Source organism: Aplysia californica, unplaced genomic scaffold, assembly GCF_000002075.1.
Source record: "Aplysia californica isolate F4 #8 unplaced genomic scaffold, AplCal3.0 scaffold00449, whole genome shotgun sequence".
Classification (NCBI taxonomy): Eukaryota; Metazoa; Mollusca; class Gastropoda; order Aplysiida; family Aplysiidae; genus Aplysia; species Aplysia californica.
In genome coordinates, this window is record NW_004797719.1 from 125,444 (window position 1) to 142,816 (window position 17,373).

At 40.4% G+C, this 17,373-nt stretch overlaps 1 protein-coding gene across 2 annotated transcripts in view; it reads left to right on the top strand.

The window, feature by feature from the left end:
- Window positions 1–15,980, top strand: part of LOC101862203 (trafficking protein particle complex subunit 11) — a 31,188-nt gene extending 15,208 nt beyond the window's left edge. For both annotated transcript variants that reach the window (XM_005105028.3, XM_005105029.3), the window contains exons 20-32: window positions 632–790; window positions 1,842–2,020; window positions 3,414–3,539; window positions 4,399–4,445; window positions 5,243–5,334; window positions 6,412–6,471; window positions 7,681–7,806; window positions 8,709–8,816; window positions 9,589–9,640; window positions 10,747–10,852; window positions 11,929–12,157; window positions 13,039–13,206; window positions 14,531–15,980. In XM_005105028.3, the coding sequence (XP_005105085.1) occupies window positions 632–790; window positions 1,842–2,020; window positions 3,414–3,539; window positions 4,399–4,445; window positions 5,243–5,334; window positions 6,412–6,471; window positions 7,681–7,806; window positions 8,709–8,816; window positions 9,589–9,640; window positions 10,747–10,852; window positions 11,929–12,157; window positions 13,039–13,206; window positions 14,531–14,563 (1,485 nt within the window). In that variant the 3' untranslated portion in view covers window positions 14,564–15,980. The remainder of the gene's footprint in view (window positions 1–631; window positions 791–1,841; window positions 2,021–3,413; window positions 3,540–4,398; window positions 4,446–5,242; window positions 5,335–6,411; window positions 6,472–7,680; window positions 7,807–8,708; window positions 8,817–9,588; window positions 9,641–10,746; window positions 10,853–11,928; window positions 12,158–13,038; window positions 13,207–14,530) is intronic.
- The last annotated feature ends 1,393 nt before the right edge of the window (window positions 15,981–17,373 follow it).

The window sequence follows — 17,373 nt, forward strand, 5'->3', positions numbered from 1 at the left end:
CCCCCCCCTTTATTCGATACCATAGAGTAAGAAGAAACTTTCTTGCCTCTGAAGTCACGTTTTGTGCTTCCGATGCTCGTGCAGGGTGTCTTTAAAAGGAAAAAAAAGAACTCATTTAAGAGGTAATAACTCGTTTATCTTTGTAACCAATTTCAGCAAAACTGAGCAAAACAAATTTCAACCAAGTGAATGTCAAATTTGTGAACATGAAAAAAATCAACTTACTCATTTTATAAATATCAGGTTTTTCGAATTTACAGTCAAAATAAAGTAACATGTCAAACTTTGCAATTTCTTAAAAATCAACCGTACCGTGTATTTGTGCATCAAAGAACTAATTTATTTGAAGGAAGGCGAAGGGTGTTTAAACCATGTTACACATGTACTGCTTTCTTTGCTGCTTGTTCTCACTTAATTCTTAAACCACTGTTTGTGGGAGGTTGGAGGGTGCTCTGGTGGGGTTTGCTCCTTTCTTCCTGCCAAACATCTATCGTCCTGATCCCTCCTTTTTTATGTTTGTTACTCTCTTGTAACACCTCCAATCTTCGGCATTTATATGACTTTATTGTGTTGCAAGTGCCGTAAAACTCTTACTAAAGCTAACTAAACCGCTGTTTGTCTTCCCGTGCAGAAATACAACCCGCACTGCCTCCTGATCGACCGGCGCGGCATCTCGGCCTCCTCCGAGAGTGAAGTGGACAGCGGGGATTTGTACCTGAAGCCGGAGGAAGCTCGTGTCTTCTCTTTCTCCTTCCTGCCCCTCACCGAAGATGTGGGGAAACAGATAGAGGTATAGTAGATGTGAGAAACAGATAGAGGTATAGTAGATGTAGAGAAACAGATCGAGGTAAGGAAGATGTGAGAAACAGATCGAGGTAAGGAAGATGTGAGAAACAGATAGAGGTAAGGAAGATGTGAGAAACAGATAGAGGTAGGGTAGATATGAGAAACAGATAGAGGTAAGGTAGATGTGTGAAACAGATAGAGGTAGGGTAGATGTGAGAAACAGATAGAGGTAGGAAGGTATTGAAGATATAGAGAAGTAAATAAAGATAGGTAGGTATGGTAGACGTGAGGAAATCACTAGAAGTAAGAAAGGTGTAGAGAAGTAAACAGAGGTAGGGAGGTAGTGTAGAATTGGGGAGACAGATATGATTATGCTGCTGAATTACCTTTCATTCTTCCTTGAAAAAACCCCCCCCACTTAATCCCCTCCCCCCATCCCCTATTCCCACTTTTTGAAGAACGGGATTTGACTGAGTCTAACAGAGCAGTTGAAATGAGGTGTGTAGAAATTTGAGCGATAAGAGTGTGAATCTTCGAACGTCATTTTCTCAAAACTATGCGTCATAGAGTTAGAGCCCTGGCATTGCATGGGCACGAACTGTCATTTTTTTCATGCCGGTGTGGAATCAGGTGCTTGTCAATTTTTGGACATGTGGAGTTATTGATTTTCTCCTAAAGCTTGTTCATTTGTCTATCTTTCGATGAAAAAAAGCTCATCAATCTTAAATAGAAGTCGAGATATTGGCAACTGAACGAAGTGGGGTCGCCTAATTTCAGATGTAAAGTTAGTGAGAAAATGGCCGCCAAAGTTTGGTGATTTTCAAAGCTTGAGAGTCCTTGGAAACTGGAAATGTTTATTTTTTGTGCTTTTAATCAACATTTTTCAGTAAAATGCACACAACACTTTTTTTTTTAAATGAACGTAAAAGGTGTGAAACTTAACAACAAAAATCTGATAAAAATTGACAAACCGGCGGAAAAATTCCAACATCTTTGATTTTTTTTGTTGGACGAGGATGTCTCACATTTTGATTTTACAAAATTTCTGTCTCCAGATTTCCTCCCTGGCCCTAGAGATGGGTTCGGAGGCCGGCTGTTGTGCCGTGCTGCGCTGGACGGGGGGAGGGGGAGACAACTTACTGCAGCCCCTGGGCCCCGCCCGGCCCGTCATCAAACCGACCACGCCCGGAGTTCCCGTGGACTGGAACGCTTTTGTGGTCAACCCAGTCATCAGGTCAGGGGTTGTTTTGTTTTGTTTTAGTAGAGGTTTTACGACGCTTGCAACTGCATACGGTCATATGAGCGCCAAGGGGTGGATGTCAACAGAGAAGTCCTTACAGGGAATCAGGCTTACTCTGCTCACCTCTCTGGTCTCAACAGCACAAAATCTGCTTAGACTATCAAGGCATCCCGGAAATAGCAGTTCACAAGAGAGTGACAAATAAACAAAAGAAGTAGAGGAAAAATGACGATTGTACGGATGAGGAAAGAAAAAGCAGCAGTTCCCGCTACGTTGTTACGGCACTGTATGAGCATGACACTGATGAATCAGCGAATTTACAATTCTACTGTGCGTAAGAATTTGAGATGTTAATGTCCTCCCTTTGGGAATGGCCTAAAGACACTTCAGTCAGTGGCACTGCCCCGGGGGGTAAGGTCAGAGTTTGGAGGGGATGACGTTTATGTGTCCGGGTCTGTGGATATGAGGTTGTTTATTGGTCAGGTCTTTTGGATAGGATGTTATTTGGATTTTTGGATAGTTGTTCGAAAAGGATGTTATTTGGATTTTTGGATAGTTGTTCGAAAAGGATGTTGTATATTTGTTAGGTTTCTTGGATAGAATATAGGTTATATGTCAGGGTGTTTGGAAAAGATGTAGTTTATTTGTTAGGTTTCTTGGAAATGATGTAATTTATATTTGTCAGGGTGGGTGGATAGGATGTAGTTTCTACATCAAATCAGAGCTGAGTGTTTGTTCAAACTGTAGCTGTGACTGTTTTACTCCCCCATCCACACTTCTCTCTACTTGATCGAACCTGCTTTTTCCTGTTTACTAAATTAATTACTAATTACTAAAACTCTACCTGCATTTTCCTTTGAAGTATAAACCTGTTGAGTGCTTCGGTTTACGTCGCTACACGCTCTAATTATGAGACAGTGTGGTGAAATCAGATGCCCGTCTAAAAAAAAATCAAAGTGAAGAAACTGGCATTTTTCCGCAGGTTTTGTGAATTTTTATCGAATTTTTGTTTTTTGGCTCAGCATGTTTCATACCATTAAAGAACACATTTCTGTGTGGATTATTTGCTGAAAAACAGTGACTAAAGGCACCAAAAAAAAGTAAATTTTCAGTTTCCACAGTCTCTCAAGCTAAGGAAATAACTTATCTTTGGCAGCCATTTTCTCTCTAATTTTACCTCTGAAACCAGGTGACCTCCACCTCCTCTATTCGCAAATGTCTCGACTTGTATTCAAGATAAACGGATATTTTGTTCTTCCAAAGCAAGACTAATGGACAAGCTTTAAGTTGATACCTATAAGTGTACATGTCCAATTATAGACAAGAGCCTGATCCCACCGCGTCGTGACACATTTGTAAAATTGAACCACCCCGCTTTGTTCTCTAGAGTGAACCCGCGTAAGGCTCACGTGGAGGTCAAGTCAAGCCACGAGCCACCGTGTCTGCTCAACGAGATCTACCTGGTCAGCGTGCTGGTGGACAACAAGGAAGACTCCGACATTAAGGACGTCCGGTGAGACACGCACACACACGCACGCTCGCAGGCATGCACGCACGCACGCACGCACACACACACACACACACACACACACACACACACACACACTCAGCACTCAGCGCCTGAATGCGACTGAAAATAACACGAAAAATAAAATATTGTTGTACAAAGATATGAGGACTAGATTTAGAATATTTAGATATCTATATTTTACTTTATCGTTATGATGCCGGCTTGCTGTTAATGGGAGGTAATTGGGGTGAGTTTTTCAGCAAACACGTCCACCCTAGCCTGTAGACAGGGTGTTCCACATTGGTGACCTGCTGTGGTGAGAGTATTGATTTGTTTGTTTCTTTGTGCCTGCGTCATTTGTTTGATTTGTGTCCCTCTCTATGTATTGCTGCAGTGACAAGGAAAATGAACAACACAGGTTTCCCTCACAGGGTACTGCGGGGTCAAATGGGAGTTATAGCACTCATTTTTTCTGCCTTTTTCACCGGAGATCTGATAAACGTGATCAAGTAGGGCTCTCCACCTGTCTCTGTTCTGGGCCATCCTCTCCTCCTACAGCCAGCCATGCCCCATAACGTCGCGACCTCAGTGCTTTCTTGTCCTGTTTCCATTTTTAATAACAGTGGAAACAGTTCATAACAAAGAGTGACCGTAAGAAGAAGTCTCATTTTCTATGTTTAAAAAAATGGAGATATGACGAGAGGGCACCAAGGTCGCGATATGTCTTGAGATCTGCTTCCAGAATTTGTTTCCGAATGGATCTCAGCCTTCCTCTCTCTCTTCATCGACAATAATATGTTGTGAAATAATGAATAAAGTGATGACTGACGACAACCTTTTACAATTTTGTCCTCCCACACAGGGTCTCCCTGGGCCTCCAGGCTTCGGAGGAGAATCAGGATGATTCAAGTGAGTCCTGGTGGTGTTGTTTTCTCTTTTATACTGAAGTGTTTGGGCATTGTTTAGTTACTGGGTCGTTTGCCCAGAGGATAACGATGCAAGGCAGAAATGAAATATATGCCATTGTTCTGTGAAATGACACACCGTAGTCCTGTGAAAGGAAATAGCATTGTCCTGTGACAGGACATACCATTGTGCTTAAGTTTCTCGATAGGGATCAATAAAGTGGTACCAGGACTTTTCTTTTTTTATTATTGTGGGGTTTTTTGTTTTTCTTTGAAAGAATAGATACTTGTCTTATGAAGAGAATAAAGACATAAAGACTTCCGTAATGCTAATTTATATTTCAGTTGTTTTTTAGGCCTGACAAATCTAATGTGATGAGGAAACTAATCCCATCTCTTCTCCTTTTATTTCGATTTTCAGTTCCTGGCAGTTTTGTGAGCGATATCTTTTTTTAACGCCATTTGACTGTCACTTTGTAATCTAGGTGTGTGGTGGATATGATTGTTTATCTGTCGGTTTTCCTGGCAGTTCTTGGACGCAGGATCCTACACACACCTACAGACTTCCAAAGCCTGCTCTACTCTGGCGTTGACCAGATGACAGGGACATGTGGTTACTTGAGGGACGCATTGCGCTGCCAAGAGCAAAATACTCTCATCTTAAGGGGTTTGAAAGCAACAATAACAACAACAATAACATCTGTCAGTTTTCCCGGTATAACTTGTGTCCAGTTGAAAGTCTTTGTCCCACTGATTTGTCCATGGTGTTTTGTTCACATTCTTTCTGTTTGTGGTTTTCAGCCCAAGTCTGCTCCAGCGTGTCCGAGTTTGAGGAGGACAAGACCAGTAACACGTGCCAGTTGGAGATTGGTGTGCTGCGGAAGGGGGAGTCGGTGAGTGCGTTATTACACAGTGTGTACTTATATATTTGTTCCTGCTTTTTTTTTTCAACATTTGAATGTAATTTTTGTTAAATCAAATTTTTTTTAGCTAAGTACATTTGAACGGTTTGCTGACGATATGAACTCAAAACAATTACCTTTCATATCGTCAGCCAGCCGTTGAATGTGACCTTTTTTGCCTTGTGTGTTGTGTAAAAGACGAGATGTTTTGATTTACTACTGCCATTGGTGACCACATTGAGCAAATTGTGTGGAGAACCTGGAAAACTTTCTGAACAGTCCAAGGGTTAAATGTCCTTCAAGGATTTGAAGAGCTCAGGGGAAAAACGACGGTAGTCACAAACTGGAAATTGTGAGGGCGTCTATTTTTTTAAACTTGTCGACCCATAACTTTATATTTGTTTGACTGGTGGTTTATTGTAAGTGTTGTTGAATGGGAAATCTCACAACAAAAATCAACCAACAGTTGAACAGAAATACAATTATGGGTCAACGAGCGTTCAAAATTGGTACCGTCACGATTTTCAGTTTTGTGACTACCGTCGTTTTTCCCCAGTAGTTTTCATTTGATCCGGGACCAGCTGATGGGATGTCCCGTACTGTTTCCACCTTGTTGGAATGTTCATGTTTTTTTCTTATGGTTTTTATCAACACTTTTGAGAGGTTGTTCATTAGCTGTATCTCTTGTAGCAGAGATATATTTCTCATTTTTTAAACCTCAATTGATCATAATATGGTGATAGCTGATGGCTGAGAACGAGTAGAGCTTTGACAACCCGGGAATGTGAAGTTTTCATTTCCTCTAGTTTGAGAGAAGTGTTTATGAAAGCTATTCTGTTTTCTGTGTTTTCTATTTCAGTTGTCAATACCTCATGCATGTGTTTGATTGTTTACTGTGATTTTCTTTTGAAATCATTTTCGTGACTTTGTTTTCTGAGTGTTGAAGGGACCCAAAATCCTTTTGGTGAACAGTGGTGAGAATTGTGGTACAATATTGTGGCACGATGGCTTGTAGGTACTTGTTTTTTTATCCTTATATGTGGCTTTAACTTTTTTTTCTACTTGCAGGCAAAGAAAGAATTCTACATCAAGTGCTTGCATGCTGGAAACAGAACCTTCATTTCCACAGTAAGTCTACAAAATTTGGTTTTCAAAGTTTAAAAAAAAAATTTGGTTCCCCAAGATGATATGGAAGCAGGCATAGTTCTGTCCCGACAAATCTGGTTTTTTCCCTCTCTCTCTCTTCTGGCGCTGTGGCGTCATAAACGGTCAGCGATGCCGACAGCACACAGGAACTCAACAGTCGCTCGGGGGTCCTTGAAAAGTCCTGAAAGTGGGTTACTGGAATGTCCCAGCAGATTTTTATTTTGTTTTTTCCTGTGATGTACATGGGAAACCAAATGAGGAAGCCCGCCTCCTTAATGATCTAAACTGTGCTGATGGGGGCGTAAAAAATGCCAATGTTTAAAGAAAGTGTATCAGGTTGTGCTTGAGGAAGCCCACATGGGTCGCTCATGGATATAACAATCAGGCAGAGACAAATACAGTTTTTGGGACATTTGAATAGACACAAAGGTCTTGAACATCGAATTCTCACTGGCAAGATTGAAGGCAAACGAGGCAGGGGTAGGCCTAGAGCAACTTACATGGAAATCCTGAAGAGATAAACGACAGGGAAAGACCAGGATGGTATAGCTTTTTTGAGAGCATCTGAACAAAGGAATGAGTTGAGAACCATGATCGCCGATTCTGGGATGGATTCTGAAGAGGGAGGGAGAGCAGAGATGGACACGTTCCGACTGCAGTGACCCCAGCACAGTGGACGAGTAAGACAAGTAAGATGGCCGATATTTACCGCGGATCTGACACTTGATGATGGTGATGATGATGATAAATCTATTTTGAGTAAGGTCGTGGATTACAGTTTTTCTGGATCTGCTGTTTTGAATTATTTCTGTTTATGAAGGTTATACCAAGGATAATATGACCAGATTTGTGACGGTGTTTTAATGACTGACGCTTTGTGAGCGAGAATGAGAGCGAGAGCGAGCCTATGATAGTGACGGGTGAACTCACTCTACAACTATAGAACAGGTCACACAGTACAAGGGGAGACATTCATTATAGCTATTTTCTACCCTAGTTTACTCCCATGTACAGTCATTATACTGGCTTTTACCTCTGTCAGCATCTCGCGACCTCAGTGCTTTCTTTTCCTATCTCCATTTTTTTTTAAACAGTGAAAACCTTAAGAAGAAGTCATATTTTCACTGTTAAAAAATTGGAGGTATGACAAGAAAGCGCTGAGTTCACAATCTCTGGTTCTGTGTTGTCCAGGTGAACTACAAGGTGGACGTCATGGTGGACAAGCAAGGAATCTGCTGCGACTGCCAGGCAGAGGAACAAATCTCGCTGACCACCGTCCGGCCGTTTGACGTGTCCATCAAGCTGGAGTCTCTCAAAGTAAGTCGTCATTGTTGACTGAGTCGTTCTAAGCTGGTTCACCCCCCGGGGCAGTGCCACTGACTGAAGTATCTTTAGGCCATTCCCAAAAGGGGGACATTTCTTGTTCAAGCATAGTAGAATTGTAAATGGGCTGACATGGGCTGACTCATGTCACGCTCATAACTGTGCCTGATCTACAACAGGGAACTGCTGCTTTTTCTTTCCTGATCCTCACTATTGTCATTTTCCTCTACTTCTTTTGTATGTTTGTCACTCTCTTGTGACCTGCTATTTTGGGGTACCTTGATAGTCGAAGCAGACCTTGTGCTGTTGAAGCTAGAGAGGTGAGCAGTCTAAGTCTGATTCCCTGTGAAGACTTCTCTGTTGACACCCATCCATTGGCGCTCATATGACCTTATGCAGTTACGAGCGCCGTAAAACCCTCTACTAAAAAAAAAAAAAAGCTAAATAAGCTGGTTTCATCAACCTCAGAGCCCAATTTGAAGTTTTGATTGGCCCATGTGTTTCCCTACACGAATATATGGATGTAAGTTTCAAAATCTATGATGATAAATTTGTACTTGTTTGCCAGCTGTATTTTTCTCTTCGTGTTGAAATCTTTATGTATATATATATGAAAGTAGTACGATTTATATTATATGTATATCTATGTGTGTTTTTCCCCATTTCTCTACAGCCACAGAAAGTTGTCTACTTGGACAGTAAAGTATTATGTCTAATAATCTTAATATGTAAATACCTGCCTGTGTTTTTTCCATTTCTGTACAACCTCAGACAAGTTCCCCCTGGTACAATAAAGTATTACAAATATCTAACAATGTCTAACTATGTCTAACAATGTCTAACTATGTCTAACAATGTCTAACAATGTCTTACTATCTGCGTGTGTTTTGTCCCAGTACGAAACCATCGAGGCGGTCCACGCGGACGACCCGTTCCTGCTGACCACAGACATCCGCTGCTCCTCTCCCTGGTCCATCGACATCAAGGACAGCTCCGTCAATCTGGTACCTTACTCGTTCTTTGTCGTTCACTGTCTGTCACTCCGTCAATCTGGTACTGTGTCAGTGTGTCTATGTGTCAATGTGTCAGTGTCTGTCACTCTATCAATCTGCTCCTCTCCCTGGTCTATCGACATCAAGGACAGCTCCGTCAGTCTGGTAGTGTATTCTTCCACTCTCCTTCACTCTGTCAATCCGGTACTGTATTCTTCCACTCTCCTCCACTCTGTCAATCTGGTACTGTATCATTCTCTTTCACCGTCCTTCACTCTGTCAATCTAGTAGGCCTACTCTTTCTCTGTCCTTCACTCTGTCTATCTAGTAGAATTAGTAGGCCTACTCTTTCTCTGTCCTTCACTCTGTCTATCTAGTAGAATTAGTAGGCCTACTCTTTCTCTGTCCTTCACTCTGTCAATCTGATACCATGTCACTGGCTGTGCATTCTAACTTGACGTCTTTTCAAACATAGACCAGCAACTTTCATCCCTGACCCTTGTGTGAGCTTCTGTTCTTGTATGTTGGAGGGTCAGGAAGTAAAGGATGCTGCCTGCTTTTTTATTTAAAAAACAAAATCTAGCTTTGGAGTTTTATTTTTTTTTCTTCTTTCAAGACAAAGAAATTTTCTTTGCTCTAAGGCAGCACAAGTGAGAGATGGTTTGAAATCCTGAAAGATTCCTTTTTAGTTTCCATTCTTGTGAAGATGTAACTGTGTATGTTTGTTTGTTTTGTTTGGTTTGGTGATTCTCCCTATCTCTCATGTCTCGCGTGAATGTTTCAGAGTGAGTTCATCCACACGGCGTGCGACCCCCATGAGTCTCAGATCGCTGGAGGTTGGTGCATTTTCCTATATATATATAAAAAAAACAGGAAACGTATCGATGGTGTTGTGTTCTAACTGTGCTGCTACAAGAAATAGGTCAACTTTTAAAATGTTTTCTTTCATTGCCACTGCAGGTCGAGGGCTGCCAAGTAAACTATGGTAAATCATATTTTCAAATGTTACAGGACAGACTAAAAAACATATTTTCTTGAAGCGTTTTGGGTGGATAAACTTAATTATCATAAGGGAGCCTAATGTCTGTCATGGCATTTGTAGGCTCTCTTATGAAAATAAAGTTTATCCACTCAAAACGCTTCAAGAAAATACATTTTTTTTGTCTTTCCTGTAAAATTTGAAAAACCTGACTTACCATAGTTTACTTGGCGGCCCTCCAGATGAAAGTTAAGAGTCAGCATGATGTTGTTAATGCGATAGTTGAATGATATCAGGTATTTTGTCTGTAGTTTGAGATTCGCACTGAAGTAGGCCTATTTGTCTGGGCAAAGGGTGAAAATGTTCTTGCTATCCACAGTTTTGAATTTTCATTTGTACGCAATACCAACTAGCTAATGTTGATTTATATTATGGTCGGAGAGGTTGAGAAAGTTGTCTTCAATATCTTTGGCTTTTTTTACTGACAGAGGATTCCGAGGTGGGACGTAAGCTCAGTGGATGTCTTTTGGGGCTTTACAGGAGTTGTCCTGTTCAAGTTGTTAAAGGAGCTTTCTTGAACTTCAGAGGGTTTTTTGTTTTTGTTTTTTTGGCAGTTTTCATGATTCTCTGCCTACTTGGCTTGGTTCATTATAATAATAATAATAATAAATGGATTTATAATGCGCCAGAATCCACAAAAAGTGCTCAGTGGAGCTACAAAACTCACACTCACACACACACACAGACACACACACCCACAAAAGCACTAAAGCTCAGTACCACTATGACATGCTTTAATTTTTATTTTTTTTTAAGTTTTGCCTTTTAAATAACTGTACAATCATGACAGAAGTGCTACACCCATGCAATTACAGGGGATTACAATATGTCCAAATATTCCACGTATTGACACATGCCTGTGTTGTGACATGGTATTGACAGGCACCCATGTTGTGTCCTCAGTACGCCTCCACAAGTCGGACTGCGGCGCAGAGAGCGTGTGTCTGGTGGCCTCGTCCTGCGTCCAGCCCTCCGTGTCGCTCGGCACCTACACGCTCGAGTGGAGAAGGTCAGTGGCTCGTGTCGCGTGCTGGGTGGTGGGGAACGTGGGAATGTGAAGAAGAAGAGGAATCTTCTCCCCCTCCTCTTCTGCTTCCTATTCCTCTTCTTCTTCTGCTCCTCCTCCTCCTCCTCCTCCTCCTCCTCCTTCTTTTTCTTTTTCTTCTTCTTTTTCTTTTTCTTCTTCTTCTTCTTCTTCTTCTTCTTCTTCTTCTTCTTCTTCTTCTTCTTCTTCTTCTTCTTCTTCTTCTTCTTATTTTTCTCCTTCTTCTTCTTTTTTTTTTTAGGGGGGGGGGGGGGGGTGGGAGGTTGTCAGCATCCTTTGTATCCATTTTAGAAGAAAGAAAATCATTTGTGTGTGGGTTTGCCAGAAAAGCATTTATAAAAGGCACAAAAAAGAAATAATTTCCAGTTTCCAAGGAAAGTTTGAGCTTTTAAAGTCGCCACTCCTTGGCAGTCATTTTCTTGCTAATTTTACCTCTACCTAATTCAATCTCTGAAATGTCTCAAATTCTATTCAAAGATAAATAGACACTTTTTTAAAATCAAAAGCAAAACAAATGGACCAGCTTTATGATTTTACCATGCCTCTGCAAGCTCCAAAATTGACGAGCACCCGATTCCATCCTGTTGTGACACATTTGGTCACTTCTAAGGACAAGGGGTTGACCCAGATTTCGGGAGTTTCCAGAAATCTTGACCTACACCAAAAGTGGCCATTGCCTTACCTATAGGAGAAGTTGTTTTTATTTTAGGCAACTGCTTAAGGTCATATGAGCGCCAGAAAATTAGAGGTGTTACAAGAGATTAACAAACATAAAAAAAGAAGAAGGAGAAGTTTGGTTTCATTAATATGTATATTTGTTTGGTTATAGAGAAAACTCTCCTTGTCTTTGAAAGAAACTGAACCTTCGATTTTCTCAAAACAGTATTTTTTTCAGGATAGCCCCCTTGTGCTTAAAAGCGTTTTCGGGATAGCCCCCTTGTGCTTAAAAGCGTTTTCGGGATAGCCCCCTTGTGCTTAAAAGCGTTTTCGGGATAGCCCCCTTGTGCTTAAAAGTGACACATTTGTTCTTCCTCCCTCAGACTGTCGTCCGGTAGCAAAGAGTTGCCGTACGTGCAGAGTCGTTTCCCCTTGCCCACGGTGAACATCGAGCACATCCCGATCACGGTCCACGTGGCCGTGCCGGCGTTCGGCCGCGTCAAGACATTGCTGCCGCTGTGCTACGTGGTGAAGAACCGAACCCCGTACGTTCAGGAGATCCAGATCAGCATGGAGTCCACGGACAGCTTCATGTTCTCGGGGAACAAGCAGGTAAAAGCTTGGGCTACAAGTAGAAAGTACGCAGGGGTGGAAATTTTCCCGTAACTTTATTGAAATCCGTAATTTTGATTTACTTCGTCATTTTCCGTAAGTGGTCTCCGTAAGCGCTCGGTCTACCTACTTTCAACGGTGAGTTATTCTACTATGTTTGTATGTATGTATGGATGACCAACCTCCCTCGGTATTGGAGCAGAAGAGTTACCATCCACGCCCTCCCCTGGTTGTCCCCAGAGCCGGCACCCACCAACCACCCACACTATTCTACCATGACCGTCCTTTGTTGTCCCCAGAGCCAGCTACGAGTGTTGCCGGGCCAGGAGTATAAGCTCCACTACCCTAGGACACCCGCCAATCACCCACACTATTTTATAATATATATATATATATATATATCTATTATCTATTTGTGGTGGCGGAATTTTGCTATTCAAAAGGCTTTTTAATGGCTGCATCGATCAACATGCGGTTTTCGCCAAAAGATTCTTTAAAATATTCTCCAGATCATGACGCCCTTGGTTTTTTCAATTTTGAGACAGTTTTGCTGTAAGAAACTAAACTTCTTTATTTCGCCGATCGCTTTTGTAGGCCGATGCTTCTGTCTCTGTAATTTTAGAAAATCCGGAAGTGATATTTTGCGAAGGCGCATTTTGTTTTGAGAGCATAGATCTATAATTTTTTGCACCTCTCAAGATTTATTGCCCCATTCCAGTAGAGTGTAAATATAGTAGGCCAATGACTTTTAGTTGATATTAAAGCACCGATCATTCCTTTCTTCGAAAGGGGCCCCAGCTAGTGTATATATAGATATATATATCTATCTATCTATCTATCTATGTGTAGACACTACCACCAAGGTCTCTCTATACCCCCAGAGCCAACTGCGAGTATTGCCGGGCCAGGAGTACAAGCTCCACTACAACTTCTTCCCCCTGGTGGCAGGTCAGGTGACCCTTCCCAGGCTGCACCTGGACATGATGCGCTACCCGGGGACCATGGATGACATCATCAACAAGATGCTGCCCACGCACATATTTATACGGGTGAGATACTCACATTTATCACACACATATTTATACGGGTGAGAATGTTATGTTTATTATATAATAATAATAAATAGCATTTGTATAGCGCATTCCCCCGCTCAACAGCAAGCTCTATGAGCTTTACACTATCTATATGTGTGCCCCTAGAGAAAGGTACCGAAAGTCGCCCGAGACCGTTTCGAGCTACAGGCAGATAATGACAAAAATCACTTTTTTGACCAAAATGTGTTTCCTTAAAAAAAAGATAGATCCAACAATTTTTTACTATGTGTTCAAAGGGTTTTCATTGATTTGACTTCTAAATGTTTTATTTTGAATTATTTTGAGGGAAGGGTATATTAAAAACAATAATGAAAACTGCATTTAAAAGGCTAAAAGGTGTTAAGATCTATTCTTGAGGCACGTTTTCTCTTCCCTGCTATGTTTCACCATTGAATTCCATTCATGATATCGATGTCAACTGAATGCCAAATTGGAAGTGAATTTTCCATGAATAAATACATTAAAAAAATCTTTTTTTAAAAAGTTTATATGTGTTCTCACGTTTATTAAACTTAAAAGCTTATTTTCTCCAAATTATATTTTTATTCCTTACCTTGCAAAATGTGCAATATCTCAAAACTACTTGAGATATTTTAAAACTTCAAAAAACCCTGTGTTCATCATTGAATTTCCTATAATTTTGGTACCTTTCTTTTGGCACACACATATTATTACCCCAGCAGATCTTAGAACATTGAGAAACATTCTCAGCTTCCCAGGAAGCATACAGTGCAAGCAGCTGATTAAGTGCTCAAACACTAACAAACTGACAAAATCTTTCGCTGTCTATAGCCGGGTACCCATCCACCTGGATGAAGGGAGGAAAATTACTGTAAAGTGCCTTTCCCAAGGACACAACGTCGGGGTCCCTGACAGGATTCAAACCCTCGACCTTATGGTTACGAGTCTGAGAGTGTAACCACAGGCCACCAACACCACAAGGTGGTCATCTAGAACAATCCTTCGGCTCTCCTTTGTGAAGGATGGCTGTGGGCTGCTGATTTGACAACTTGAGACAGGAAAAGTTGAAAATCTCTGACTTTTAGAGCAAGCAAAGTGTTTGCTGAACTGTCATTTAACAATTTATGTGCTGCAGTTTGATGATTTTTTTTGTTTTTTGTTTTGTTTTGTTTGGGGTTGGTTCTTTTGTGTATATTCCTGCTTTTCCATTTCACTGCTGTCATCTGTTTTTCTTGTGGGTTTTTTTCCTAACCTTCTCTGTTTCCATTAATTTCTCTAACAGAATTTGAAATTTATTTTTTTATTTTTTTTATTTCAGCCTATTGGAAAGACACCCCCAGGATCTACCTAAGGTTTTTAGAACTGCTTTCTTCCTAAGTGTGCAATAGATATATTCATTATAATATTCTGTATGTGGATTGCTTGATGCGAGCTGAATAGATGATAAATAAAAGTTACCAGAGTATGTTATGGTGTTTATATCTGCAAGATAAAAGTTTTCTGAACATATGTTATGTATCGCTTGTATTCATTTTATTTTCCCTCTTTATGGCACTTTTATATATGAGGAAGATTTATGTATGTAAAGAAATGTTAGCTTTTCGTTGAGTGGCTATAAAGGTGTATCCTTGAGCAATACACCTCAGTATTCTCTCTCTTTTATTCTATGTGTCTGTCGGTCTCTGTCTTACTCTGTCTGTCTGTCTCTTCTCTTCTCCCCCCCCTCCCTATACTGTGATGGCAAGTAGTTGTGGAGATGTGTCTGTCTGTCTGTCTGTCTGTCTGTTTTGGACAAATAGTACAGTGCATGCTGCGTGAATGAAAACGTGATGGTTGGTGAATCCCAAAGTTCCTTGAGGACAATTAGAATAGTGGTGATTCCCGTCCTCACATTACTTGCTCTTTTTTTTTTTTTTTATCTTGTTGATAATGCCTGGAAAAAGCGTACTCATTAAAATAAAAGCATCTTGTCTGGGGCATTTTGGACTTTACTTTTAACATTCCAGAAATGTCCATCCTATGTTAACACTGCACACAGAGCAGAGAGCCTTGTATATTGTCCTTATTCACAGCCGTGGTCAAGTCTTCAACCACAGTACCAGTCTATCGATGTGTTTTGTACAATACTGTAATCTACGTGTATTTTCTCCATCATAAAGACAACAAGAGATGACTGGGTCAGAAATCTTTTTTTGGTGAGGCGGTCAGAGTGGGTGCAAGTGGAATGTGTTTTGTTCTGGCGATGGTTTTTAAAAGTATTTTATTTTTCTAGACTTGTGTTTAAAATTGAAGCTTCTGGTGATCATTGGGAATAATTTTCGAGACCGTGTAGCATTTGCAGCTTACAAATAATATGGTGGGTTAAAAGCTTTCTCTAACTCTAAGTAATGACAGTATGGACGCGTTTTATATGTGGTTATTTATCTCTTTGGTGAATTGGGGGCCTCTGCTTGATGGTCTAAATCTGTGAAAACAATGAGGCTAAAATGATCTAATATTCATATTATATATACAGACTGCCAAGTTTCTTCAGAAGTATTTAACACACACACACACACCCTTCCCCCCTCCTTCTATTTGGACAGCTTCGTATCAACGTGTGATCATTTATCTATTCGGGTGGATAGTTTGCTCTCTTTGACGGACAATTGTATGACTGTATGTCGTAAATGCACGTTCGTTCTCACTTTGAATATTTCATATATATAGAAATATTTGTAGTTGTTACTGTCAGAATGGTTTGAATAAACTGAATGTCTTCACTGGTACACAACATGTGGCTTCTCATTATTGACCTTGTCTCTGTTGGCACTCTTCTGTGTTGGTTCTTAAGTTGATCTTAACTAAAAATTCTGGTGTTGTTGAGACTACAGAGGTGAGCAGAGTAAGTCTGATGTTAGGACTTCTCTGTTGACATCCACCCCTTGGCGCTCATATAACCTTATGCAGTTGCGAGCGTTGTAAAATGTTACTAACACTAAAACCTGTCCCCGTGGTTTTCTGCACCCCGCAGAATTCAGCAAAACTTGATCATTTTTTGCATAATTTCTGATTGTTTCCCTTTATCGTTCTTCGTCAAAATTCACAGAATCGCAGAATTTCACATTTCGGGGCTCAGTTTGCTTAATTTCAGAATTTTTCTTGCCTAAAACGACGGGGACAGTAAAACTGAAGATTTGGGGGGAAAAAAGGTTCTGTGATTAGAGTTTATTTCTAGTTTATTTTCTAGTTCATCCCTTATATTTTCTAACTCCTCACAGTATTTTCTAGCTCCATCCCTAGTATTTTCCAGCTCTCCCCAAGTATCCCTAAGTTTTTCTAGATCATTCCAAGTATTTTTAGGTGATCCCCAAAATTTGCCAGTAGTTTCTAGCCCATTCACCATATTTTCGGGCTTATCACTTATATATTCTCAAGTATTTTCTAGCTCATATCAAATACTTCCTAGCTCAATCCTAAAATTTTCTAGCCCATCCCTACTATTTTTAGGTCATCCCCAGCATTTTCTAGATCCTCCCCACTATTTTCTAGTTCATCCCTTGTATTTTAAAACTCGTCCCCAATATTTTCTAGTTCATCCCCAATATTTTCAAGTTCATCCCCAGTATTCTCTAGTATTTTCTAGATATTTCCCACTAATTTCTAGCTCATTCCCAGTATTTTTTAGCAAAACCCCACTATTTTCCAGATCACTACCTCTATTTTCTAGATGATCCACTGTATTTTCAAGCTCATACCCAGTTTTTAATACTTTATAGCTCAAGCACAGTATTTTCTAGCTCATTCCTAATATTTTGAAGTTTATCTCCAACATTTTGTAGCTCATCCCCAATATTTTTCATCTCAACCCTATATTTACTAGCTCATCCTCAATATTAATTTCTAATTCATCCCCAATATTCCTTTCAATCTTATTACAAATATTTTTTAGTTCACCCCAACTATTACGTACATCGTCCCCAGTCTTTTCTAGATCATTCTCACTATTTTCTAGGAGACAATGTAGAAAATAGTGGTGGTGATGTAGAAAATAATTGGGATGATACAGACTGTGTAATATATAGAAAATAGTGGGGAAGATGTAGAAAATATTTGGGATCAGTTAATAAATAGTGGAGATGATCGAAAAAATAATGGGGATAAGGTAGAACATAGTGGGGA